At 42.0% G+C, this 26,783-nt stretch overlaps 1 protein-coding gene across 2 annotated transcripts in view; it reads left to right on the forward strand.

The window, feature by feature from the left end:
- The window catches only part of fbn2b (fibrillin 2b), a 56,837-nt gene that overhangs the window by 26,108 nt on the left and 3,946 nt on the right, over positions 1-26,783 (forward strand). Inside the window, exons 8-61 of one of the 2 annotated variants that reach the window (XM_026345225.1) lie at positions 1,914-2,039; positions 5,933-6,058; positions 9,363-9,515; positions 10,297-10,485; positions 10,606-10,749; positions 11,027-11,146; positions 11,301-11,426; positions 11,517-11,639; positions 12,326-12,601; positions 12,725-12,778; positions 12,876-13,001; positions 13,437-13,562; positions 13,865-13,984; positions 14,958-15,095; positions 15,462-15,512; positions 15,700-15,825; positions 15,947-16,174; positions 16,345-16,470; positions 16,571-16,699; positions 16,807-16,932; positions 17,163-17,288; positions 17,461-17,583; positions 17,737-17,862; positions 18,035-18,160; positions 18,402-18,524; positions 18,675-18,797; positions 18,888-19,013; positions 19,119-19,241; positions 19,602-19,724; positions 19,995-20,156; positions 20,264-20,332; positions 20,451-20,576; positions 20,706-20,831; positions 20,918-21,067; positions 21,172-21,243; positions 21,400-21,525; positions 21,816-21,941; positions 22,124-22,249; positions 22,379-22,495; positions 22,623-22,751; positions 22,834-22,953; positions 23,187-23,312; positions 23,438-23,590; positions 23,675-23,740; positions 23,831-23,956; positions 24,217-24,336; positions 24,448-24,570; positions 24,684-24,815; positions 24,927-25,052; positions 25,232-25,438; positions 25,693-25,818; positions 25,944-26,066; positions 26,189-26,305; positions 26,408-26,536. In XM_026345225.1, coding sequence (XP_026201010.1) covers positions 1,914-2,039; positions 5,933-6,058; positions 9,363-9,515; positions 10,297-10,485; positions 10,606-10,749; positions 11,027-11,146; positions 11,301-11,426; positions 11,517-11,639; positions 12,326-12,601; positions 12,725-12,778; positions 12,876-13,001; positions 13,437-13,562; positions 13,865-13,984; positions 14,958-15,095; positions 15,462-15,512; positions 15,700-15,825; positions 15,947-16,174; positions 16,345-16,470; positions 16,571-16,699; positions 16,807-16,932; positions 17,163-17,288; positions 17,461-17,583; positions 17,737-17,862; positions 18,035-18,160; positions 18,402-18,524; positions 18,675-18,797; positions 18,888-19,013; positions 19,119-19,241; positions 19,602-19,724; positions 19,995-20,156; positions 20,264-20,332; positions 20,451-20,576; positions 20,706-20,831; positions 20,918-21,067; positions 21,172-21,243; positions 21,400-21,525; positions 21,816-21,941; positions 22,124-22,249; positions 22,379-22,495; positions 22,623-22,751; positions 22,834-22,953; positions 23,187-23,312; positions 23,438-23,590; positions 23,675-23,740; positions 23,831-23,956; positions 24,217-24,336; positions 24,448-24,570; positions 24,684-24,815; positions 24,927-25,052; positions 25,232-25,438; positions 25,693-25,818; positions 25,944-26,066; positions 26,189-26,305; positions 26,408-26,536 — 6,975 coding nt within the window. The remainder of the gene's footprint in view (positions 1-1,913; positions 2,040-5,932; positions 6,059-9,362; positions 9,516-10,296; positions 10,486-10,605; positions 10,750-11,026; positions 11,147-11,300; positions 11,427-11,516; positions 11,640-12,325; positions 12,602-12,724; positions 12,779-12,875; positions 13,002-13,436; positions 13,563-13,864; positions 13,985-14,957; positions 15,096-15,461; positions 15,513-15,699; positions 15,826-15,946; positions 16,175-16,344; positions 16,471-16,570; positions 16,700-16,806; positions 16,933-17,162; positions 17,289-17,460; positions 17,584-17,736; positions 17,863-18,034; positions 18,161-18,401; positions 18,525-18,674; positions 18,798-18,887; positions 19,014-19,118; positions 19,242-19,601; positions 19,725-19,994; positions 20,157-20,263; positions 20,333-20,450; positions 20,577-20,705; positions 20,832-20,917; positions 21,068-21,171; positions 21,244-21,399; positions 21,526-21,815; positions 21,942-22,123; positions 22,250-22,378; positions 22,496-22,622; positions 22,752-22,833; positions 22,954-23,186; positions 23,313-23,437; positions 23,591-23,674; positions 23,741-23,830; positions 23,957-24,216; positions 24,337-24,447; positions 24,571-24,683; positions 24,816-24,926; positions 25,053-25,231; positions 25,439-25,692; positions 25,819-25,943; positions 26,067-26,188; positions 26,306-26,407; positions 26,537-26,783) is intronic. The other variant, XM_026345226.1, reaches the window with a different exon arrangement.

The following is a 26,783-nucleotide window of genomic DNA, read 5'->3' on the forward strand; positions in this document are numbered from 1 at the left end:
GTTGCACTGTACACATCTGGCCGATCTTCTTTTTTAACAGCGATAAGGGATGACACACATAATGACACACACTTTAAAATGCACATACATAACCACACACAATCACCACAATAAACACTGTAACCATTACTTTATCTGTCATCATCTCAGCTGCAATTCCTGCCCACAACATCCTCGAGCTAGTGTTAACAACACTGAGCGTGTTTACATGTACACAGTAGGGCCGGATACTAGCCAGTAATTTCCTGTTAAGGTCTTATTCGGCAGAAGCTGTGGACTCATCTCTTCTATATGTGTGTGCAAAATCTCATGACAGACATGAACTTTACATGTGTCAGTAACCAACAACATGTACCAGCAGCCACATTATTTTTTCTTAGGCAAAATGGAGCTGAAAACTTCGAGTCATACTGCTGGTGTCTCAAACCCCCCTTAGATCAGGACAGACTCTGTAAGAGTTTGTGACCTCCCAACAAGACAAAGCAATAAGACTGCACCAATTTATGACACATGGAGAGGTTGTGTCCCTTGTAAAATGAGTCTGGCTCTCAGGTTGAACCAGCTGTGTTTATGCAGTCAAGTGTTTATCAACTGACACCATTCGTGCTCCTTTGGGCATAAAATTATAATTAGACTTGCAGACACGTCAATTGCAGTATAGCTTTAGTTATGGTGATGGGCAGATGCACACCTGTCCGAAAGAATGTTAAACTTCATCAACTGCTCCTGGATGAATATGGATGCAATGTCCTATATATTTGTGCTTTCTGCTGGGAAAGTATTTAAAATATCAGGAAGACTGCATCAAGGGGTTGTAGAACCATAACAGTAACATGTAGGTATGTTTACGTTATATCAGTGTAATTCAAAAAGGTTGTACATCTGGGATCAGTAACTAGTTTGTATTTATCTTCCTAACTTCCTTCCTATTGAATGTGACTGCCAGGCTACTCATATGTTAGAAGTAAGCCAGTGTGAGATGATCGCTCATGTCTCTGTGACTCGCATACCTTCTCCTTTACTCTTTTTTTCACTGCATCTTTTTCTTCTTTCTCTGAATCGCTGTCTGTTTTCTCTTCTCTCTCTCTCTCTCTGTAACACACACATACACACACACACACACACACACACACACACACCAAAGACACCTAATCGCCAGAGAGCCTAGGGCAGCGTCTTGCTGGCAGCAGTACAAAGCACACATGACCATGAATCCAAATGTAAGGGTTGCACTCCAAGCTCCACATCAGGATGTTGGCCGGTTGTTGCTTTCTTTCTTTCTTTCTCTCCCAGGCTTAAAGTTTCACTAGACACCAGACAGTTTCAGTTTCTTCTAAAGGAACAGAGATTGAATGCATTCAGATGATTAGAAACAGGCTGTTTATATGTATTCATGGTTGTGTGTGTGTGAGTGTGCAGGTGTGTTTTCTTTAGAGCACAATGCCTGGATCCTACTCAGCGACTGGCACTGAAATGAATATGAACCCACTTGTTGTGTATGTGTGTGTAGATAAAATCAGAAGTATCCATAATTTTTACAGGAACCCGCCCACTGACATGTTCCCTGGTAAATATGACTCACATTGAATGCTGGGAAAAACGTACATTTAGAAAGTCATTTCCTGCTCAGACAAGAAGTAAAGTGGGTCTTTCTGGAAGTGGTCTTACACATCACAATTGGCAGGCCAAGTTACTACTTGTTTTTACCTCATTCTCTTTGCAAAAAAGTTGAATAGGAAAATGAAGAACAGTGTTTTAGCAACAGAACATGTGCCAGACACATGCTCTAAAATCATCAGATAGTTAGTCTGAATTAGTTTTTGTAGTTTGGCACACATGCGATGCCAGATCTCTTAGAGCGGTGCTTCACATACCATCACACATTTCATTGTGTCTTTATTTCCTTCTCTTAGATGTGGATGAGTGCGAGGCAGTGCCAGGTCTGTGTGCAGGAGGTAACTGCATCAACACTGTGGGGTCATATGAATGTAAATGCCCTGCTGGCCACCGTCAGAGCGAAACCAGCCACAAATGTGAAGGTGAGTCTGATATGAAAAGGTTGAGTAGAGCAAAGAAATGCTCCGCATGTAAGAAACAAAAGTTCTCCATCTCAAAACATATCCTAGTTAATAAACACACCATGGAGTGACCATATCTTTTTCAGTATTGTCTTTACTGTATTATGAGAAGCAGTAGGGGAAATATTAATAGGCAGACAACGAAGGGCAGTGTGAGTGTATCCAAAAAGATAAAGCTGAGCTGTCCTTTAGCAAGACACTGTTTTTCTGCCACCCCTGTGGTACAGATCACTAAATGACACCAGGCACTCTTACAGAGTTATAGAGGAAAATAAATCTCAAACTCCTCTTCAATCTTAAGAGGTTCAATAAAATATTATGATCAACAGCCAGGACATTAGTTAAAAGAAAGCAAAGGACTGATGTGAAAGAAATCAGTCGCAAAGTAAAATGTCTAATATCAACAACCAGCTTTACTCAAATGCACAGTACCTGAGAATGTTAACTTACTGTCGACTATTATTAGTTTTTGTTGTGTTAATGGTGGGAGCTCATGGACTTTATTATAGCTGTGGGTTTGGTGTGAGATCAGTTGACAAATCTCTACAGGCGTTTAAAAAAGAGATGACTTGAATTACAGTTTGGACGTGTGCACGACACGCACACACATACACATGGAAACGCGCACAGACAGGAGAGTGGACTCGCATTACGATGTGTTGATTGGATGGAATTTAAATGATACCCAGGTTAAACAGGCTGCTAGTTAGCCAGGCAGGGGTTGTGTCTCTTGGACTGACGCCGATGTGTTCATAGTCTTCAGGGAGGATTACAGAAAGCCTTTAAAGCCAGATGATTTCTATCCAACTGAAGAATAGCAGCGATACACAGGCCATCATAGTGTATTAATATGAATTGATATCTAAATTCTCATTTTATTAACTTGTAGAACGGCCAGGAGTCGGAGCCGAAACACGAAGCTCTCTTTATTTTCCCTGTAAATTAGTGTCTCCACCTTCAGATTGAGGAGAAGCAATTACTATGACACACGAAAAGTGATTTATATCTCAGTGAATGACGACGGGAACAGGAAGACTGACTTCACTAATTCATCAGTCACAGTTTCAGTTGTGGTTTTGGGTAAATGCCACAATGGTTCAGGACTTACAGTAAGAGAGAACAAGCTCTTCCAGAGATGCTTAGCACTGCTTAGATTTGGGTGTGGATGCTGTAGCCACATTCAAGCTGGGACCAAAGAGCACATGGAGAGCTCAACACTGAATATTACATTCAGCATCCTGAGGCTAGATCACGAGTTCAGGATTAGAAGCATTTTCAAGTGTTGCACAGATATTTAGCTGGACTCCTTGTGCAGCAGCTGCTCCTCTTGCACAGCGTACTGTAGATACCGCTGTGTTGATTTGTTAATTGTCACCGTGCCATTTCTTGATTTGACCTCTGCTGAGAGAAAAGAGAAAGAGTTCAGTGTTTGCAAAGCTTGTAAAAACAAAAGAACAGTTCTGACGTGTATCTGAAGTCATGGATCTGCAGGAAACTCTGTTTAGTGAAATCTCACAAACAATCAGCACGGCTCCTCTGGGGAAGGTTTTTATTGAAATGCCTTTCTAGATAATGCACAAACCGCCTCACTGAGAGCTTTCACAGTGAAATTACTGAGGTTTTGGTGTAGTTAAGATAAAGTGCAATTAAGATGTCATGGGTGTCTGATTTTTTTTGGGCATGACAAGGCACCTGGTTTTATGGCTGGCTTTTAGTACAGACAGTCTCCTTTCCCCCCTCCTCCTAGTCTTTCAGCTTTTTGTGCTTCTCCTTCCATTTTCCTTCCATAAGTATAGTGCCTTGGCACAAAACCAGCTGTTGGTGTTGAACAAAGAAACATTTACAGCATTTCTGTGACTTTCTCATTACACATACGGACCTCCCTGCTGGCCTGACACTCACAGGTTCTCACGCACTCATTGTGTACAAATATACACAAAGACAGACGCATAGATCGTAATTTAGATTTGATGAAAAACTGGAAATGTTTAATTAAAATGGACTCAGCTAAAGTTTTTCATCTATTAATGAGTGTTATAGATATATGCACACAGACATAAACACACGTTGCAGATTGGACGACTGCATCATAGACATTTATTCAGGTGACACATATTTCCCTTCACACACACAGTCAGTCCCACAGAGCTATGTCTGCTTGGAGTAATGTCTGGCGAGCTGTTGCTGACACAAGGTTTATTTGGCTGGGCTTTTACAGCCTCACCTAGGCTTTCTGCCACTGCTGTCAGACAGGAGTCAGCAGGGGGAAGAACAGCGTCTTGGGTTCCCACAAGAGGTGTTACTACACACATCCACACTGAAAAAAAGGACCCACAGAAAGATACGTTACACACTCTTTACTTCTAGAAAGAAAAACACTAGCACACCCTTCACTTTTCTAGGCAAACGCACATTATAATACTAGGTCTGCTGTAATGCTTTCATTATGCCCTGCAGTGGTGCAGTAATTACGTATGCGTATACATAAGTGTGACACGTCATAAAAACCCAATAGTTTCTGGAACTTCACCTTTGGGTTTCCCCCCATCATGGGGCAACAAGGCCCCTTCTCACAGAATAATACAACTTTACAACTTAATGCCATCATAAAGTCTACCACACCAGCTCACTCACTGGGTTCTGTGACAAGCCATGCTTTAAATAATGGCATCTTATGACCTTTAACCTGAGCAGTTTTGTCTCTTCTGGTGTAGACTTTTCTTTCAGTTTTGTTGACATTTGCACAATGTCAGCAGATGGAGATACAACATTCTCAGAGATAATTCATCTCGATGCTGAACATAATGAAGTACCCATAGACTGTATGGTTTCTTCTCTTATAATAATGCATTGGACTCCTTTTAAATTAAACAATTTACCTTTAATCTCAGTCTTTATTTGGCAGATTTCTGAGAGATTTGTTCTCTTGCATGTTAAAGCTTATGTCACTTTTTTTTAACTGGAATCAGAATCAATCAGTAACAGTTTATTGCCAGGTTCAGTAAAGGACACTTTACAGCACTGGGAATCAGGTGTAGACACAGAATAAAAGGGGGATACAGGCTGACTGCAGGGGGAAGAGACTGTTCTTATGGCATGAGGTCCTGTTCCTGATGGACTGGAGCCTATTGCCAGAGGGGAGGGACTGCAAAGCACTTGTCTGGGTGATGGTGGTTCCCAGCAAGCGGAACGACTCCACAGAGGTCCCCGCAGTGTCACAGAGGATGAATGGTGGGAAGGGGGCTGGTGCCTTCCTGAAATCCACTATCATCTCCACTGTCTTGAGAGCATTAAGCTCTAGGTTGTTCTTGCTGCACCATGACACCAGACGGTCCATCTCACTTCTGTAAGCTGACTTGTCTCTGTCAAAGATGAGACTGATGAGGGTGGTGTCATATGCAAACTTCAGGAGTTTGACAGACTGGTGTCCAGATGTGCAGCTGTTGGTATGTAGGCAGAATAACAGAGGTAAGAGGACACAGCCTTGGGGGGATCCAGGGCTGATGGTCTGGGAGTCCGAGACATGCTTGCCTAGCCTCATGAACTGCTGTCTGTCTGTCAGGAAATATGTGATCCACCGACACACTGAGTCTGGCACACAGAGATGGGACAGTAGTGTTGAAAGCAGAGCTGAAGTCCACACACAGTATCCTAGCATAGGATCTTGGGGAGTCCAGATGCATGTTTACAGCATTGTCGCTCCAGTGCAGTAAAGTTTTGCTGCCGAGTGCTACTGTGTCCCCCCCCCCCCCCAAAAAGAAGATAATCCAAACACTGAAAAAAACAGCTGGCATCAGGTGCAAGTGCATTAGAGATGAAATAATATGTGTCTGTGATCTAACTGTGTGTTTCAGACATTGATGAATGCAGTACAATTTCTGGTGTCTGTGACGGAGGAGAATGCACCAACACCGCTGGAAGCTACGTCTGCACCTGTCCACGAGGCTACATCTCCAGTACGGATGGTTCCAGATGTGTGGGTGAGTCTCTCTCACACACACACACACACACACACACACACACAAATATATTTCCTCACCTCCTGGCTAATTAAGCCTCACATCTGGGCCGTAACTTTGCTCTCTCCATCACTGCTTCCTGTGAGTTGAGTTCTGATGAGTCAAGCTGGCCTGCAGGCCTGTGGTCACATTTGTAGATAAACACACTTGCAGGCACTGTTTAGCCTTGATAGCGCTCTACTCTAACGGTTGAGCTCCTCTGACTCATTCACATATACTATGACACACTATCAGTGCATAATTCACTGACGTGTCCCATTACAACTACCAGGTGTTAACGTATTGATGCTATCCTCACTCTTCATGGCAACAACAGTGAAACATAACATGGTGCTAAAATATTATTTCAAGATTTTGCTCCAAAACTGACAGCTCAAGGTCTTTCAGTTTCGCCCTATGAGCATCAGAGGCCTCCAGTACAGGCTCTTGTAGCAAAGTAAAACCACAGGATTGCTGTAATTGAAAATACATGTTTCCTCTTAGTCACATCTTTCATTGTTAATTTTATTCTTCCCATTTAAGTTATTTTCTAGTTTCAACCCGTCCTCCGACACCTGTATGAAATTAGCAGCTTCTTGGTTTTTGTTTTGGAAAAAGTGCTGTAGGAAATTATTTGAAAATACCAAAAAGAGCAATCCCCGGACTCACATGTGCACATATACTGTATAAACAGGGTGAAGGCTGAGCTCAGGTAGTGTATAAGCTGGCCTGTCATGTGGTAGATTGCTTAATGTCAAGGTAGCAGGCATATGGTTGTTGTTTAAAGGAAAAACAGAGAGGAAAGAGGAAAAAAGAGGGCACTGCTAACCTCAGCATGGTAGAAACAACACACTCTGCGAAGGCAATGGTATGTGGACTCTTGAATTTTAGACCTCAGTGTCATTAAAGATCATCATTTCAAAACCACAAGGACTGAAATACTGATGTAAAAGCTTTATCTCCTCTGTGAGGCTTTCCACAAGATGTTGGAACCTGACAGCAGTGATTTGTTCCCAGTGATCCAGGAAAGTAAAAATTTAAAATGAAAAAAGTAAAGAAAAACTATTAAAAGACTTAAATTGGTACCCAGAGAGCAGCCAGAGTAAAAATGAAACTATCTGGGCCGGGTTTACCTCAACTAACAGGTAGAGCAGGGAGGTAGGAGTGAAAAATAATCAGTATCATCAGAAATGAAATTCTAGCTGACGGCCTGGTTTCCCTGTGCTGGTGTGTTGAGGAACGTGGATCACACATTGGCACAGTGCTGCAATCATCCAGACCTAAACATTCTCCATCTGTCTGCCTTTATGCATGTCCATATTTTTCTTTTCTTTCTCCTCTGTCATCCCCTTTCTTCTCTTTCCCTGAAGTGATGTATCACTGTTCTCTATATTTCTCGCTTTCTAACCGTCTTTCATCTGTATAAAACATGGATTACACCAAAGCGTGTTTCTCTAGCTAACAGCTGTATGATTTACAGTAGAAAGTCTTTCTGTTTACTCTGGAACTGTATACATTTGTACCTCTGTATAGACTTTTCTCTTGTTCCTTCTGCTTTAACTCTTTATCTACAAAACTGAGGCATTCACATACTCTCATCCTTCTTATCCGTCTTGCCGTTTCCTCTTGGCCCTTTCTTTTAATCCCAGCTTTTGACATCTGGATCCTGCACCTCATTTCCGTTAGTTGTGGTTCCCAGTTGCTCCTCTGCAGCCTGCAGAGAAAGAGAAAAAGAGAGAAATAAAACAGGTGCCAGGCACCCATATATCCTTCCTCTGTCTCTGTCCCACTTCCAACATGGACAAAACTAGATTAGCAGGAAACAGAGGCGGAGATAAGTAAAGTAAAGTAAACCCAAACAAAATCTGAGTAGATGAGGACATATCCAAACAGTCTCTGTAAGGTTAGACCTACACACAAAACAAAGATTGTGAAGAGAAAGTGAATGTGAATGACACACTTTTTCCCTACTAACTTATTTGGTTGCTTATTTGTAGTCAGAACATAAATTAAATACAAAAGAGTTTATTAATTTATTTTTGCTGATTTCTTGCTTTCATATACTGTAGGTTGTGGTCTGGAGGCTGTCCCGTGTAACTTTAGGTGTATTGAACTGTGTTTTACACATACTGTACTGTAGTGAAGTAGGGCAATGAGAGCTGTTGGGGGCTTGTAATCAGAGCCTAATGCCCTGTCACACGGTGGAAGCTTGAAAAAAAAAAAAGGACCTGTCCAGTCAGTCAGTCTGTAAAAACACCTCACCAAATGAAAGCATATGCTTGTGTAGTGGAGCAACACTAGCGAGCAAAGCATGGTCTGGATCCAATTTAAGTCATCATCGTCCTCATCAGCAAACCCCCCTAACCTCCCCCGCCATGCCTCCAGCTCGGTCATTCCTATGGAATGTTTTTTGGTGGTGCACAGTACAGTTTGTACCCATTTGCACACACATACTGCGTGTATTTATGCATAAATACTTGTGTATATTTATTCATGTTTTGTGTACGCGTACGTGCTTGTGGATACGTGGGGGAAGTGCATAGCTGAATGTAAATGTATGTGTGCGCTCCCAGCAAAGCCCCTCATGTTCTATCTAATTGGCAAGAATTGCTCCACATGGAGCTGATTAATTCCAGACTGCTGGCTCATTAGTGACTTAATCGACTTGGGCTCCGCCCTCCCCCCACTGTCCCCCACACCACACATGCACCCCTCCTCTCTCTCCCCTCCCTTCTGGTGATGCATATTAAAGTCCAGTTCACATATGTTGTTCACTTTCTAAAACAATACATATGTATTTTCTCTCTTTTACTGTCTTTTTTCTTCATGTGGAATTTTCCCCAAATACCCAGAAACCCCCCTCCATTTTCTCCTGACACACACTGCTTGAACTCAAGCTCCCTCTCATGCCCCATTGACCCTGACCTGGCAAACTGTAACAAATAAGAGCACTTTTTGGAGGCCTTTTAGATGCCTGCACTTATTCGAGACCCCAGGCAACCTTTCCTGCTGCTACCCCATAAAGAAGTTTCCTCCCCAGCCATCATAGAAAGAGCAGAACAGCCTTCTAACTTACAGCACTGCTGTTTTGTGGCTATTACCTATAACCTTTCCCCACATATAACATAAAGCCAGTGGTGAAAAAAATTTTGTTACCTGAAGTTCTACATTTAAAGAGTAATATAACACCAGGCTGACAAAAAAAAAAAAACATATTGTTATGATTCTGTTTTAAGCTTTAATTTATGTTGCTGACTCTTTTTTTATGCATCTCCTCTTCCCACAGATCAGCGTGTGGGCGCCTGTTTCTCTGCACTGGCTAACGGCCGCTGTGCTGCCGAGCTGAGTGGTCAATACACCAAGATGCAGTGTTGCTGTGACACAGGACGCTGTTGGGCTTTAGGACAGATCCCAGAGATGTGCCCAGTCAGAGGTTCTGGTGAGTGCACACAAAAACAGGACAGACAGGATGAAAGACAGATATCAGTTGTTGACAAATGTTTTTTCTACCAACCCATATCAGTAAAGTACATAGTAATGTTACTAGACTGCTAGAACAGCTGCATTTGTTTGCTTGTGTGTGTAGGAGAAAGGAGCATCCACTCAGACTGATGAGGATGATGTCATGGGCACAAACTAAGCTGACAAATATGCAAACGATTTGTGTGAATATAATGACCAATGACCTCTCTCTGTCAAGCTGGAATATGTATAACCTTTGTTACACTGTGTGATCCATAACTGATCTATCACTGAATATTTTTACTCCTTCGACTGGTACCACCAAAAAAAGGTGTGTGTGTGTGGGCTTGAATAAACCAGTACACACAAATGCACACATAGTACCTTTATACTGTACATATAAAATAGGTACAATGGATTTAGTAACAAGTCATAATGGCTACACATTATTTCTCTTATTAGTTGATCAGGTTTGGTCCAGCGTAACTGCATGTCTAAAACCAGTACAATGCTTCTGATACCTTAACAGAGTTTAGCAGAGTTTGTTGCCAAATGCAGGGGGCTTTGTAAAAAGTTAAACTGAGCACATTTAGCATAAAACACTGTGCAGTTTCAAATAGTTAGTATCAGCCAAAATACTTCTGACTGTTAAAACACAAATAACTGTAACTGATTACTTAAACTACAGCAGTTGGCATCCACTGATTGCTCCCTGTGATCTCTCTCTCTCTCTCTCTCTCTCTCTCTCTCTCTCATAGATGAGTACAGGCGTCTGTGTATTGTGGGTGTTCCCCAGGGACATGGTTTCCCTCATGGCTACCCCAATGGACACTTTCCTAACAACAATGGCAACTATGGACCCAAGTTTCCCTATGTACCTAATGGCAATGGTAATGGAGGCTTCGGTGGCAACGGAGGAGGAGGCCTTTGGAGCAACAAACAAATAGGTTGAGTCTTTGTGCTGGTCTTAATAAATCAAACTCTTTGATCTGGATAAACTGTATTTCTGTGTTGAATTTCTATTTGTCTGCTGTGTTTTGGTAACTCCTTTGCATTTGTATTTGCAGAAACCGTTTCTATGAATGACAGCATCGATGTGTGTAAACATTTCACCAACCTATGTCTGAATGGACGCTGCATTCCCACAACCACAAGCTACCGCTGTGAATGCAACATGGGCTACAGGCAGGATGTTCGTGGAGAGTGTATTGGTAAGAAACACACACTCACATTAACACATTTCTTCTTATTAGCTCTCGATGAAGTACTTGAGCCATATAGCCAGTTGTAATGCCAAGGATGATAGTATGCATTGCACTGCCATCTTCTGCTGATTTAAGGAACTCAGCTTGAGGTTATGTTGATGCTTGCAGGAGAAGTCTGCAAGAAAGAAGAAGAAGTGATTCACTTCTTTTTAATCCTCTTACTCTGAGGGTCAGGATAGGTCATGTGGGTTTTTTTTTGATTGCTTTATTTTTCTCTTTCCAGATGTGGACGAGTGTGTGAGTAATCCATGCATCAATGGAGACTGTGTTAACACACCTGGATCGTACAACTGCAAATGCCACGAGGGCTACCAGGGAACGCCCACCAAACAAGCCTGCATTGGTAAGTCTGGCTTTCAACATTTATTACTGTAACAAAGACATATTTTTAATACTGATTTATTACACATCTACTACTGTAGTGATATTTCATTTAACAAAATCTCTGATGCAGTTTGTGTCTAGAAGACAATTAAGCATCACCTCTCTCTCTTTAGATATTGATGAATGCATTGTGAATGGAGTTATGTGTCGCAACGGCCGCTGTGTCAACACGGAGGGAAGTTTTCAGTGTATCTGCAACGCTGGCTTTGAGCTCACTCCAGACGGAAAGAACTGCATTGGTAAGGAGCAAGCACGAAAACAAGTTGGACTTCACATGAACCTTCACCTTAATAAACTTAGACATAACTCCTGTTTTCTGTTCCCACTAGATCATGATGAATGTGCCACCACCAACATGTGTCTCAACGGCATGTGCATCAATGAGGACGGCAGCTTTAAGTGTATCTGCAAGCCTGGCTTTGCGCTAGCTCCTAACGGACGCTACTGTACTGGTATGAATGATTTAGTGTATAAAGTACAAACACAGACCTCAAGTCTTTGGCCCGAGTCAAACAGCTGCTGCTTCAAAACAGTGTTGACAGATTAGGTGTTCTTTGAAACCCTGCATGAAGCCCTGATAAACCCATTTGTGCATGGTTTTGATTCAGAAGTCAGAATTTGGAAAGTTCCCCAAAGTGCTATTATGCACAGGCCACAAATAGATAGATCAATGAATTTATGAGTCTCTGGTGAGAGATTTTGTCTGGAATGGTAAAGACTAACTGTCATTCCATTGCACTCACACCATAATACAGATAGCACAGGTGCATATCCCAAATACAAGACATATCCATCTAAATAATGCTTACTCCCTATGACCTGATTTTTCTTTTATAGAGAATGAAACACTGAAGATACGTTAAAAAGCTGAGCTGTTCCCTCTTATTTTTTAATCTGCACTTAAGTTCACAGTTCACAATATAATTCCAAGGAAACAGAAAATAATTACTATTAATAAATACTTGAATAATCCAAGATGGCTGAAACTGTTTATTGTATTCTCCTTGAGTAATCTTTGGAGCAATTCCTTTTTGTTGGTGAATTTAGATATACTGTTCTGTAAACACATCTGACATGATATTTATGTCATAAATAGAAGCTGACATGTGACATATACATTACATTTTCTCTTCATCAGATATTAATGAGTGCCAGACACCTGGTATTTGCATGAATGGCCGCTGCATAAATTCTGAGGGCTCCTTCCGCTGTGAGTGTCCAACGGGCCTGGCTATAGATATGGATGGGAGAGTGTGTGTAGACACACACATGAGAACCACCTGCTATGGCGCTATAAAAATGGGCACTTGCTCACGTCCGTTCCTTGGTGCAGTGACCAGGTCAGAGTGCTGCTGCGCCAATCCTGAACACGGTTTTGGAGAGCCTTGTCAACCCTGTCCGTCCAGAAACTCAGGTATCATCTCTGGCTCGATTTAAGCTGTTGGAACAAAAATGTTTGGTTTACTTTGATAAGAGAGGTACTAAAGAATACCCTGCTTATAAAATGTGCATTTTTTTCTTACCATGTGTGTTTCAGCTGAGTTCCAGGCTGTGTGCAGCAGTGGCATTGGCATCACAACTGATGGCAGAGGTGAGTATGTTCATTTGTGTATAGGTTCCCATAGTGTTGTTAAGAAGCCCTGATCAGTATAAATATTTATGTGCTGTATACCTCTTTTTTCTCTTAGACATTAATGAGTGTGCCCTGGACCCAGACATTTGCCAGAATGGCATGTGTGAGAACCTGAGAGGAAGCTATCGCTGCATCTGTAACATCGGCTATGAGTCCGACGCCAGTGGCAAAAACTGTGTTGGTGAGTTTTTTCAGTAAATCCCTTATTCCAAAATAAGTATCAAATAAATTTGTAAAATTGTTTTGCTAATATTAGTTACGAGTTAAATTTGCAGCATAAAGGTAATGCTCAAAAGTGTAATAGTTGTAATTCATTCAAAACTCTGTTTATTACACTTTATTAGCTTTCTGAACTTTGCTAACATAATTTAGTCATAGCAAAGTAAAAAACACTGTAGTAAGAAAAAATTTTGTTTATTGTACATGACTTCAACATTTAATTTGTGACGGAGCATGTTGTTTCTACCAAAATCTAAAAAAGTTCCACTTTAAAAGGCAACGCCAGCAGTTTGCAGATTAATTCCTATAATTAGGAATTACATAGATAAACATTATTCACGACTGTCTTCTAAACTGATGCAACAAATGTTGACGTTAAATTCCTTTCTCCCTTCAGACATCAATGAGTGTGTGGTGAACCGTCTGCTCTGTGACAACGGCCTGTGTAGAAACACTCCCGGCTCCTACACCTGCTCCTGTCCTAAAGGATTTGTATTCAAACCTGAATCAGAGACATGCGAAGGTGTGTGACACACACACACGCACACACACACACACCCACACGCACACAAACACACGCACTCACACACACACGCACACACACACACACACACACACACACACACACAGGCGTTTTGTCATTTTTTACCAAACAACAAGGTCTTTCTGAGGTGTCAGTACCAGATGTGTTGCATTTAGTTTCAAATAAACATGTGGCTCATGTAAAGGAGACTCACGCGTTGTGTGCAACTGCCAAATGGTTAATATGATCCATTTGAGTTTGTCTCTCAGCCCTGACCTTAAGTGTGTGTTTGCACATTTCAGATATCGATGAATGCAAGTCCAACCCGTGCATCAACGGAGTGTGTCGCAATGTGGTCGGGTCCTTCACCTGCGAATGCAGTCATGGAAGCAAGCTGGACTCCACCAACACCATCTGCGTGGGTAAGACCTCCATCCTCCCAAATGCCTGATGCAAATTAGAGCAGGACTGCAAGGTCCTAAAAGCAGCTTGTGCAAGATAATGATTACCCACTGAGACACAAATGTCAGTAAGCTATAATTGGCAAATGTTTTTTTATCTAAAAATTAAATCAAAATTTACTCTCAACATTTATAAACAAAGACTGGGCTAGAGTGTGTTACTAGATGATCATCCCAAGAATGGCACGCACAGATTATTTATTAGATAAATACCTGCTTGCATGACCTTGATTCACATGGAGATTGCTTTAATTCAAAGAGGGTTGCCAGGATCCAGGATGACATGTGGTACTCTGTTGAGGTGAAATATTTTACTTGTGTGGAGTTTTGTTACTTTTGGGAAATCATTCTGAGAAAGCTAAGCTTCATTTTAATACAGACTACAGATGTTGTTGTAACTAGAAGGGAGACTGAGTCACTATATAAATACACTCATTCATATTGCATGAGCTGTCAGAGGTCTTCCAATTCCTCTGGTTTTATGTTGTAGGGTCTATCACTGAGTGTGGTTAGAGGGGGAAAGTAAATTGTGGGTTTGTGTTTGGGTGGCCCAGTGGGTTTGGACATGAATTGTCACTCTTATGATGTTACACTGCCTCAGTTCACTGAGAATGCAACAGCACACGTTATAAAGGATATAAAAGGAACTGGGCTTTACCCAGATCACCTGAGTAGCCACAGACATGGCTGTCAAGAATTTAAGCTGACATGTTGATTGTTTTTGTGGTCTATATTGTTGCCATAATTAAAGGCATCTGTGGAGATTTTGCACAGGATCATTCTCAAAAAATGTCCTTGCAAATGTTTTATGTGGAAGGAAGTGCTCTGAACATGTTTGTCAGGACTCAAGACTACAAAAAATGCTTTGGTAGGAAAATCGGAAAAATAAACTTAACTGTGTTTGTTTACGTCTGTTGTTTCTTTGGCTCCACAGATAGCATGAAAAGCACATGCTGGCTGACAATACAGGACAACCGCTGTGAGGTCAACATCAACGGTGGCACTCTGAAGTCTGAGTGCTGCTCTACACTGGGAGCTGCCTGGGGAAGCCCTTGTGAACCCTGCGAGATCGGTCAGTTCAGACACACATATAGGTTTACTGAAGCCATTATCAATGTTATCAACAGCTGCATGTATTTTTGCTAACACAGAATTTAATTAATTAATTAATTTAATTTTTTTCGGTAAATATGACACATCTTTCACATAGATCTTTGTGATTTTCACTCTGAAATGATCATTGCTGTAATTGCAATTACTGACTTTAAGCATCATTTTATCATTATGTCGTGAGTTAAAAAAAGAAACATATTTGCATACTTTTACCATATTGTGGACACTATAATTGGTCCATTACTAAAAGCCAATATTTACATCCCAAAATTTCCATATATATATATAATTCATTACATCACTCAGTGTTTTCATTGCTCCTCAGACACTGCTTGCTCTCGAGGATTTGCTCGTATGAAGGGCCTCGTCTGTGAAGGTAAGAACAACTGAGCAACTAATGAGCTATGAGTATGAATATGCCTTTCTCACTAAAGTCATTTTGACTTTTTGTCCTTCTGATGTGCTTTGATGTTTTCCCAGAAGGTTTTATTCAAAAACAAACAAGTGTTGTATGTGTGTTTCACCTTGTAATCATGGCTCTTAAAATGTCCCTCTCCCTGTAGACATTAATGAGTGCGAAGTTTTCCCTGGAGTCTGTACGAATGGCCGGTGTGTCAACACCCAGGGCTCGTTCCGCTGCGAGTGTGCTGAGGGTCTCACCTTGGACAGCACTGGACGCACATGTGTTGGTAAGAGGACTGAACATCCCATCAGCTGATGAAAATGTCTTTTCCAGTTGCTAAATGGGAACCTTGCTGTAAGATCAAAACAAAGATGACTTTGATTTAATTTCATAACCAACTTTTCTAGATATGCGTAGTGAGCAGTGCTACATGAAGTGGCATGAGGACGAGTGTGGCGAGCCACTGCCAGGACGATACCGTGTCGACATGTGCTGCTGTTCAGTGGGTGCTGCCTGGGGTATCGACTGTGAAGAGTGTCCCAAGCCAGGCACGCCTGAGTACAGAAGCATCTGCCCCAGAGGGCCAGGCTTTGCCAACAGAGGAGATATTCTGACCGGCAAGCCCTTCTACAAAGGTACCAACAATCTCAACTTACTCAACATGGACACATCCATTCAATTTTCTTTTTATAGCAAAAGAACCATCGTAATCTTATCTCAGTGTAGAAATGTGGAGCTTATATGTATAATGAAATAGACTACATCTGAATGGTGCCTGAATATTAATAAGCATCTTTTCTCTCAGATGTGAATGAGTGTAAGATGTTCCAGGGTCTGTGTACTTATGGAACTTGCCGAAACACCATTGGCAGTTTCAAGTGTCGCTGCAACAACGGCTTCGCTCTCACTGCTGAGGAGAGGAACTGCACAGGTACGAGAGAAGAGCACAGGGAGTGAAATACATTTATTATAAATGAAATGTTTCTGTCACACTAAGTGAACACTCAGTGAACGCTCATCATGTGTTTCAGACATTGACGAGTGCCGTATCTCCCCTGACTTGTGTGGTCAGGGTACTTGTGTCAACACACCGGGAAGCTTCGAGTGCGAATGCTTTGAGGGCTATGAGAGTGGCTTCATGATGATGAAGAACTGCATGGGTATATTGGAAATACAGACATACACACACACTAGAAGTGTATCATTTAAGTTCATGTTCACAATGTGAAATTGCAGACCATTTGATCTGTCTGTTCTCTGCTGACAGACATTGATGAGTGTGAGAGAAACCCCTTGCTGTGTCATGGAGGAACCTGTCTTAATACAGAAGGGAGTTATGAGTGTGAATGTCCCACTGGATACTCGCTCAGCTCAGATGGCTCTGTCTGTGAAGGTGGGTCATAATTTGTAAAGTATATACAATAATACAAAGTGTCACTGGGTGCAATATATTACATATAATCTACACATCCGAATATATTAAAAAATGAGTGCAATCATCACACATAAAATTTCTTCTTTTGTTGATCTTCTCTCTTCTTTCTTCTTTTAGTTTCTATATTCTGTTTCTATCTTTCCCTCTTTTATGCTACATGTAATTATTAATATTTGTTTGTGGTTCAGATGTGAATGAGTGCCAGCTCAGTGACAACTTGTGCAAGAACGGCCAGTGTGTCAACATGCCCGGAACCTACCAGTGCTCCTGTGACACTGGTTACCAGGCCACACCAGACCGTCAGGGCTGCGTTGGTGAGTTTGTCCCAAAAGCACATGTTAATGTTGGGCGAGAAAAGTGTTGACAATTGACTGCTGTATATTGTACTGACTAATGAGCTTTAGTTTTTGTTTGTATTTTTCATAATACCTGTTATTTGCGTTGAGATCTTAAGGTCTAAGCTGTAATTGTGACCTCTCTTTGCAGATATTGATGAATGTACCATCATGAACGGAGGCTGTGAGACGCATTGTACGAACTCAGAGGGCAGCTACGAGTGCAGCTGTAGTGAGGGCTATGCACTCATGCCTGATCTCAGGACCTGTTCAGGTATAAAATACAGAAATATATATACAGTATTATTAAAACAATAGTCTCCCATATGAAAAGAAACAAGACTTAAAAATATGTTTTTATGTCTGACCTTGTACATGATGTTGTCATCTGTAGCATGTTGAAATGCGTTTCTGCTGTTCCTGTTAGATATTGATGAGTGTGAGGAGACTCCAGACATCTGTGACGGAGGCCAGTGTACCAACATTCCTGGCGAATATCGTTGTCTATGTTACGATGGCTTCATGGCTTCCATGGACATGAGGACCTGTATTGGTGAGATAAAGAAAACATACTGAAATGTTTATCTTTAATTTGTTTGTACTTTCCCTCTTTTGTTATTTTATTTTTGGGCTCTTCATTTATTGTCTGCTTGTTCGGCTTTCTTTTGGATTTCTTATTTTCAATTACTCTAAATTATATTCCCATTTTATCTGTGACTGTCCAGATGTGAACGAGTGTGATTTGAACCAAAACATCTGTCTCCATGGTGACTGCGAGAACACCAAAGGCTCCTTCATCTGCCACTGTCAGCTGGGATACTTTGTCAAGAAGGGATCCACAGGCTGCACAGGTACACATCCACAAATATCAAAGGCTAAGCTGTCGCTAAGAGGTCAGAGGTTCTGTGTCTATATCTGAATCAACTGTTGCAAGAGTTCATCCATTCATCCAAAATCCACATGTGCATTTTAGAAATGAATGATTCATTTTGAGTTACCCACTGTATATATGGAGAACCAGTCACTAGCCTTGCTGCTGATGGCTAAAACAAAAATAAGTTTATTTACAATATGATCTCTTCATGTCTCCAGATATTGATGAGTGTGAGATTGGTGCTCATAACTGTGACATGCACGCTGCCTGCATCAATATCCCTGGCAGCTTTAAATGTCGCTGTCGAGATGGCTGGGTGGGTGACGGCATCAAGTGCGTGGGTGAGTATATATTCGTCTTTTTCTGTGATTTGAAGACACAGTATTTTTGTGTTATACTGGTTTGTAAGAGACATTTAGATTTTTTGACTGTGATGATTCTGCCTTCAAGATTTCTTTTCTCACAGAGTTTTCTTCTCACTCTGTCTATAGATCAGGATGAATGCTCTTTAGAGGAACACAACTGTAACCCCAACGCAGACTGTGTCAACACACCAGGATCCTACAGGTGTACATGCAAAGAGGGCTTCAATGGAGATGGATTTTCATGCTCTGGTGAGGCTGTCAGATCTTTCTAAATAGGTCCTGATTGCCAACTACTGTGTCTGTGGAGAGTTTATAATAGACAGATCTGCTGTGTTTCAGACATGGATGAGTGTGCTGACAACGTGAACCTGTGTGAGAACGGTCAGTGTCTGAACGCTCCAGGTGGCTACCGCTGTGAGTGTGAGATGGGCTTCACTCCGACGGAGGACAGCAAAGCCTGTCGAGGTGCTGCATTCATTCTATCACATCACTTTTTCACTTTGTCATTCAGTTTCTTATTCAGTTAATGTTACTAACATGTTTCCCTCTCGCTGTTGCTTTTTGCCGCAGACATTGATGAGTGTAATTTCCAGAACATCTGTGTGTTTGGAACGTGCCAGAACCTTCCAGGGATGTTCCGCTGTGTGTGTGATGATGGTTACGAACTTGACCGCAGTGGAGGAAACTGCACTGGTTCGTATAGCACTACTGTAACTGTATATCTAAAAATACTCCACAGAGACAGAACAAGTTAAAAAAAAACTTGATGAGTTTGATTATAACAGCATTCATTCATGTATCACATCACAATTCAGAAATGTTTTACTAAAGATATTTAAGGCATGTAAACATGTTTAGTCTGTCTGTTGCACACCTTCAAATCACCCTCATTGTTCAGTTAATTTGTGACACAGACAAATTTTGAATAAATATAAGCAGAAAAAGTATTTTGTATTTCTGGACTTAGAGCTGCAGTTTAACTATCTAATTAGTTACTGGTGTCTGTTATCTGTTGTGTTGCTGAGCTTTTGTGTGTGTCACTGTGTGCTGCAGACGTCAACGAGTGTGAAAGCCCTGTGAATTGCTTCAATGGATTATGTGTGAACACACCAGGAAGTTACCTGTGTAACTGCCCCGCTGACTTTGAGCTGAACCCCTCTGGATATGGCTGCGTAGGTGAGTCACATAGGTCAAGACTATGTTGCTATTGATGAGTCATAAGAAGGTTGGCTCTGTGTTAAGTGATATATTAAAAGTAGACTAAATATTTCTCGTCTGCCAGTACAGGTTAAATACAGCATTTTATGCATACATGAGCAAAGCGAGAAGATGCAAAAGCTTTATCATCCAAAATTAATTTCTGACAGTTTGTTAACACAAACAGATTCCTTCCTGTTACATTAAAGTGGATTTATTCATTGATGAGTGAATATATATCTTTCCCAGACATCCGCGTTGGCAACTGTTTCCTGGATATCCTTGCCCGTGGTGATGGAGGAATCTCCTGCAGTGCAGAGATTGGAGTGGGTGTGACCCGAGCCTCCTGTTGCTGCTCCCTAGGTGGAGCCTGGGGAAACCCCTGTGAACTGTGCCCTGCTCCCAACTCCAGTATGCACCTTATTACTTATATCTAAAGCAGAATTCATATGAAGACTATAGTTGTGTCTGCTGTGAGAAAAAAACTTTCTAACTAACAAAATTTTTCTTTCCTATAGCGGAATATAAGACTCTTTGTCCAGGAGGAGAGGGATTCAGACCCAACCCCATCACTATTATCCTGGAAGGTAAACTAACCAACTTTCTCTTCGTACCAGTTTGTACTGGATTAAAGAGCAAAACTACAGCTTTGATACATACACTGACATCTACTGTACGGATCTCCCAATGTGAATTATTCTGTAGACATTGATGAGTGCCAGGAGCTGCCAGGTCTCTGTCAGGGTGGAAATTGCATCAACACCTTTGGCAGTTTCCAGTGTGAGTGTCCAGCAGGCTACTATCTCAATGAGGAGACTCGCATTTGTGAGGGTAAGGACTGAAACACAAATTACTCTGACTTCTTTTGACTAATTCAAAATGCACTGACTCAAAATGATGTTGTCACCACAGCCTTACTACAGTTTATGTCATTATCTGTCTTCGTATTGTTATGTGCAGATATTGATGAGTGCACAACCCACATTGGCATCTGTGGACCTGGCACCTGCTACAACACTCTAGGAAACTACACCTGTGTGTGTCCACCTGAATACATGCAGGTCAACGGAGGAAACAACTGCATGGGTGAGTGGGGATGGGAGGGAAACTTTATTTGTTCTCACAGTGTTTTACAAAAGTGAGATACTTTATTACATCTGTCCTTAACGCAGACATGAGGAAGAGTGTGTGTTACCTTAACTTCAATGACACGTGTGAGAATGAGCTGTCCTTCAACATAACCAAGAAGATGTGCTGCTGTGCCTACAATGTGGGAAAGGCCTGGAATAAGCCGTGTGAAGCCTGTCCTATTCCTGCTACCTGTGAGTTCCAACAAAATCAATTCAGACCAATATGCACTGACACATCTGTTCAGACATTACTGTATAACTGCTATCACTGAGCCTATGCATTCTGACTGTTGCAGCTGGGTATCAGTTACTGTGTGGTAACCAGGCTCCTGGCTTCATCATTAACATCCACACTGGCAAGCCAATTGGTAAGATGATTACATGGTGACTGGCACCAGTCTAAGTGTCTAATGTGTTGATTCATGACATATATGTGATAAATAGAAAACATGACATTATTGTTCATATTAAATGCATTATTCTTGTGCATTATTTTAAATGCTCTCTGGTATTGTTTTGTGTAGACATTGATGAGTGCAGAGAGATCCCAGGTATCTGCGCCCATGGAGTGTGTATCAACCAGATTGGGAGCTTCCGATGTGAATGCCCCATGGGATTCAGCTACAACAACATATTGCTCATCTGTGAAGGTAAAACTCAGTAGTAAATCCCACACTCACACAATACGCACATGCACACACTCAAATACAGTAACATTCACTGACCAAAAGGCATTTTTACAAGTAGTCCACTCAGCTGAGAGGGGTCCTCGTATAGTGACTCTGAATGAGAGCAGCTGCCAGGACCTTCGATCAACTGTGGCAGAGCCAAAATAGCATTGTTGTGTTTTCTCTCCTGCTGTCCACAAGCTGCTCTGACCAGACAGTTATAGAGCCTGTCACTGATGTCCTCTGTTCCTCTCTTTCTTCCTCCCACACAGACATCGATGAGTGCAACAGTGGGGACAACCTGTGCCAACGTAATGCCAACTGTGTCAACATACCAGGCAGCTACCGTTGCGAGTGCTCGCCAGGCTACAAACTGTCCCCCAGTGGGGCTTGTGTGGGTGGGTTCAGCCTGTCTGACAGGCCTTACTAGGGTTTTGCCTCTGAGAGAACAGTTGTAGTGATTCTGTTGGGAATGTGAGGAAAACACAGAGATTAACTAGTGACAGAAAAATATTTAAATTTGTTGTACATGTTAGTTGCTGCCTTATAATACGTCAACATTTGTGTCTCTTCTTCACAGACCGTAATGAATGTCAGGAGATACCTAATGTATGCAGTCACGGAGAGTGTATCGATACACAGGGAAGTTATCGCTGTCTCTGCCACAACGGCTTCAAGGCTACTGCTTACCAAACCATGTGCATGGGTGAGGAGGAATCTAACCTCTACCAAAATACACTGTATTTGATATAATCCGTTAAGGTTAAACAATACATTTTTTATATTTCATGTATGATTTGTAGCACTGTGTCACATTTCTTTTTTGATCTTTTAGACATTGATGAGTGTGACAGACAACCATGTGGCAACGGTACCTGTAAAAACACAGTTGGATCCTACAACTGTCTCTGCTTCCCTGGCTTTGAGCTCACACACAATAACGACTGCATGGGTATGAAACATTTTTTTCTGCAAAGTCCAATAGCATGTAGAGCATGTACTCGTTTTAAGACTTTAACAACTACATGGGTGAAGGAATATCTTGGGTACTTATCCTGTTATTCTTCATGTTCATACAGACATAGATGAGTGCAGTGCCCTCCAGGGCCAAGTGTGCAGGAATGGAAACTGCATCAACGAACTGGGTTCATTCCAGTGTCTTTGCCATGAGGGTTACGAGAAAACACCAGATGGGAAGAACTGTGTTGGTAAGTCGGTGTCTAAATGTAAATGGTCATGGTTGTGTATATACAGTATATGGCGTATATGAATCTGTCATCTTTTTCACAGATACCAATGAGTGTCTCAGTCTGCCCGGCATCTGTTCTCCGGGAACTTGTCAGAATATGGATGGATTCTTCAGGTGTATCTGTCCTTCTGGCTATGAGGTCCAAAATGACCAGTGTATAGGTGAGACACAAACACACACACATACAAGGAGGAGTACAATTCAGTAAAGACTAAAGACTCCATGATGTCCAACCAGCTTGTTCAGATATCATCATGATAAACACCTACACTTAAACATCAGGGTGTCAGAGACATTAGTGACTGGGTCACCAACTCAACAAGTACACACTGAGCATATTCTCATATTTAACTGCTCCTCCTCATTCCTGGTCTCTTTTGCTCTCCCTTTCCAGATATCAATGAGTGTACCATCGAGTCCAATAACTGCTTGTTTGGCACCTGCACCAACACCCCCGGCAGCTTCCAGTGCTCTTGCCCACCAGGCTTTGTACTCTCTGACAACAAGCGGCACTGTTACGGTGAGGAGCTCTTGAATGTTGTATCCCCTCATAAATTAAACCCAACACTGAGTGGATGGAGGAGGCTCTTGTCTTTCATTGTCAAACAGCAGAACTCTAGATCTTGGATTTTTCTCTTATGGCAGATACCAGAGAGAGCTTCTGTTTCACCAAATTTGAAGCAAGCAAATGCTCCGTGCCCAAAGCCTTCAACACCACCAAGGCCAAGTGCTGCTGCAGCAAGATGCCTGGAGAAGGCTGGGGACTTCCCTGTGAGCTGTGCCCGCGAGAGACAGATGGTGTGTATATAACTTAGGGCACACACAATACACAAAGTAACGTTTGTAAAATAGTAAAGCTGACCTTTTTTGGTGTGGTTCCAGCTGCTTTTAAAACTCTGTGTCCATACGGCCATGGAGTTCTGCCTGGACCAATTGATGCCCGTGAAGGTGAGTCCTGTAACACTGACCTAATCCCTTCAGTCTAAACAGAAAATTAGGGAACTCCATGTGCATTTCAACTTCTCTTCCTATCTCTAGATATGAATGAGTGTCTGGATAACCCAGGAATTTGCCAGAATGGAATCTGCATTAACACAGATGGTTCTTTCCGCTGCGAATGCCCCTTTGGATATAACCTGGATTACACTGGAGTCAACTGTATTGGTGAGGTTTCTGTTTTTAAACTACACAATCTGCATATGTTTTTTTGTTTTAAAAATAATTCTTTGTTGTTGACCTGTAAAGTATCAGTTGTATTGTGTTGTAAAAGAAATTAATTATTTGAGTTTGAGTATTTATCTTGAAACAGCTGCAAAATCAGTGCAGATCTTTTTTAAGAACAATGACCTCTTAGAGCTGTACCGTACCTTCTAAGGTACAGTATAAATGTTTAATTGTTTTGGATTGTCTTTACTTTTCCCCAGACACTGATGAATGCTCCATCGGAAACCCATGTGGCAGTGGAAACTGCACCAATGTGGTGGGAGGTTTTGAGTGTTCATGCTTGGAAGGCTTTGAACCCGGACCTATGATGACTTGTGAAGGTGACTCACATACTCAGTAACACTGTGTGCTCACTTGCACAACTCAACTTATTTTCTACATCATTTCAAACATTCAAAATTAAAATAACACCTCCCTCTTTTTGATGTCAGATATCAATGAGTGCTCCCAGAATCCACTGCTTTGTGCCTTCCGTTGTGTCAACACATTTGGTTCCTACGAGTGTATGTGTCCTGCTGGATATGTGCTGCGAGACGACCAGCGCATGTGCAGAGGTAAGACGGCACAGCAGATTTCCTATTTTAACTGCTTTAGTCCTGTCATCTGTAAAACATACAGACACAACAGGAAAGTTGTCCTTTGATCATCACTTTCTTCCCTCCAACAGATCAGGACGAGTGTTCAGAGGGTCTAGATGACTGTGACTCTAAGGGTATGACCTGTAAGAACCTGATTGGCACCTTCATGTGCATCTGCCCTCCTGGCATGCAGCGCCGACCAGATGGAGAAGGATGTATGGGTGAGTAAAAACATTTCTCCTCAGTTATTACATATTAAATGTGCTTAGCAACATATTTTCCAGCCTCTTCACTCTCTTCATGCTCTTATATTTTGCTCTCTTTACTGGCAGACCTGAACGAGTGCCGTGCCAAACCTGGCATCTGTAAGAATGGGCGCTGTGTCAACACGGAGGGAAGCTACCGCTGCGAGTGTAATGATGGCTTTGAGCCGAGCTCCACTGGAACTGAGTGTATTGGTAAGATCACTACTGCTGAGGAAGATGTTGTCTGGGTGGGGGTAAAGACGTGTATTTAAATTCAGGCGAAGAATCGCATGCTGTTGTTGAGGTTGTAATCCGAGGGTTCACAGAGAATTCAAGTTATACATCTATTCTATTTCTAACTCCACACACCTACTCTCATTATTTTCTCACAGACAATCGAAAGGGTTTCTGTTACACTGAGGTTCTACAAACGATGTGCCAGCAGTCGTCCACCAACAGGTTCAGCGTGACCAAATCTGAGTGCTGCTGCAACACGGGTCGAGGCTGGGGTACCCAGTGTGAGCTCTGCCCTCTGCCTGGCACCCTGCAGTACAAGAAGTTGTGCCCACTTGGACCCGGGTACACCACTGATGGCCGAGGTGAGAAGCTCATTTATAATACCACGTGACACAGCCCCTGCATTTTATTTCTCATTTGTTGATTACATTTAATTTCCTAATAGCTACTAAATAAATATTATGTGATTTAACATTTTGGGAAGGAAGCAAGTGAAACAAAAAGGTACTGTGAACTGTGTGCACTGTCATAAAGAAGCTTAATGAAATAATTGCAAGCTGTGTTAAAGTGTGAGTTCTAATCACTTCCTCACTCCTAAATGTGTCTGTATTTCCAGACATCAACGAGTGCCAGGTGATGCCAGATCTGTGTCGAAATGGTCAGTGCATCAACACCATTGGATCATTCCGCTGCCACTGTAACGTGGGCTACAAAACTGACTTCACTGCAACCTCGTGTGTTGGTAAGTCAGTTTTGTCTAAATGGTTTTATGGTTAATATTTCAGCATGCCAATTCTAGCCCTGGTATCAGTCTACAAACATTATCTGTTTAACATATTCTTAATTTCCTCTGATTGCTCATTTCAGATATGGATGAGTGTGCGCTGTCTCCGAAGCCCTGTAATTTCCTGTGTAAAAACACAGAGGGCAGCTACCTCTGCTCCTGCCCCAGAGGATACACCCTGCAGCCAGATGGAAAGACCTGCAAAGGTAGAGGGACTCTTCCTCAGTTTGAACCTGTGTCTAAATATCCACGTTTGTGGATTATTACCTAGCTGCATAAAAAAAACATGAGATGATATGCCTGTGTTTGTGTTGCTTTTGCTCCTAAGATCTGGATGAGTGTTCAACCAAGCAGCATAACTGCCAGTTCCTCTGCGTTAACACCATTGGAGGCTTCACCTGCAAGTGTCCTCCTGGATTTGCTCAGCACCAGACTGCCTGCATTGGTGAGGACACAATAGAAGTCAATAAGTGTTTCCCTCCAATGACAAAGGTTTTGTGTTTAGGAAGAAGTAAATGATCAGTAATCAGTTTTCTTCTCTCTGCAGACAACAATGAGTGTGGGGCTCAGAGCAGTCCATGTGGCTCCCGGGCCGCTTGTGTCAACACACCTGGCAGCTTCAACTGTGAATGCACTAAAGGTTTCTCCCTGGACAGCACAGGCATAGAGTGTGAAGGTGGGTGGACCCAGTGACGCCACATGTAGAGAAATGAAAGGATTTCACTTAAGGGTCCTTTCAAATTTAAAGATAATAGTTCTGTTGAGGTGTTTGTGATCTAATTCCAACCGGATGGAAACCAGGGTCCAAATTTAGCAGCTTGAGAGATTTCAGGAGCAATTGATGCGCATATAGTGACATAATAAGTGACTGACCAATGCACATTGATACGTTAGCAGGTTAATTTGCTTAATTCCTGCCGTGT

Source organism: Anabas testudineus, chromosome 4, assembly GCF_900324465.2.
Source record: "Anabas testudineus chromosome 4, fAnaTes1.2, whole genome shotgun sequence".
Classification (NCBI taxonomy): domain Eukaryota; kingdom Metazoa; phylum Chordata; class Actinopteri; order Anabantiformes; family Anabantidae; genus Anabas; species Anabas testudineus.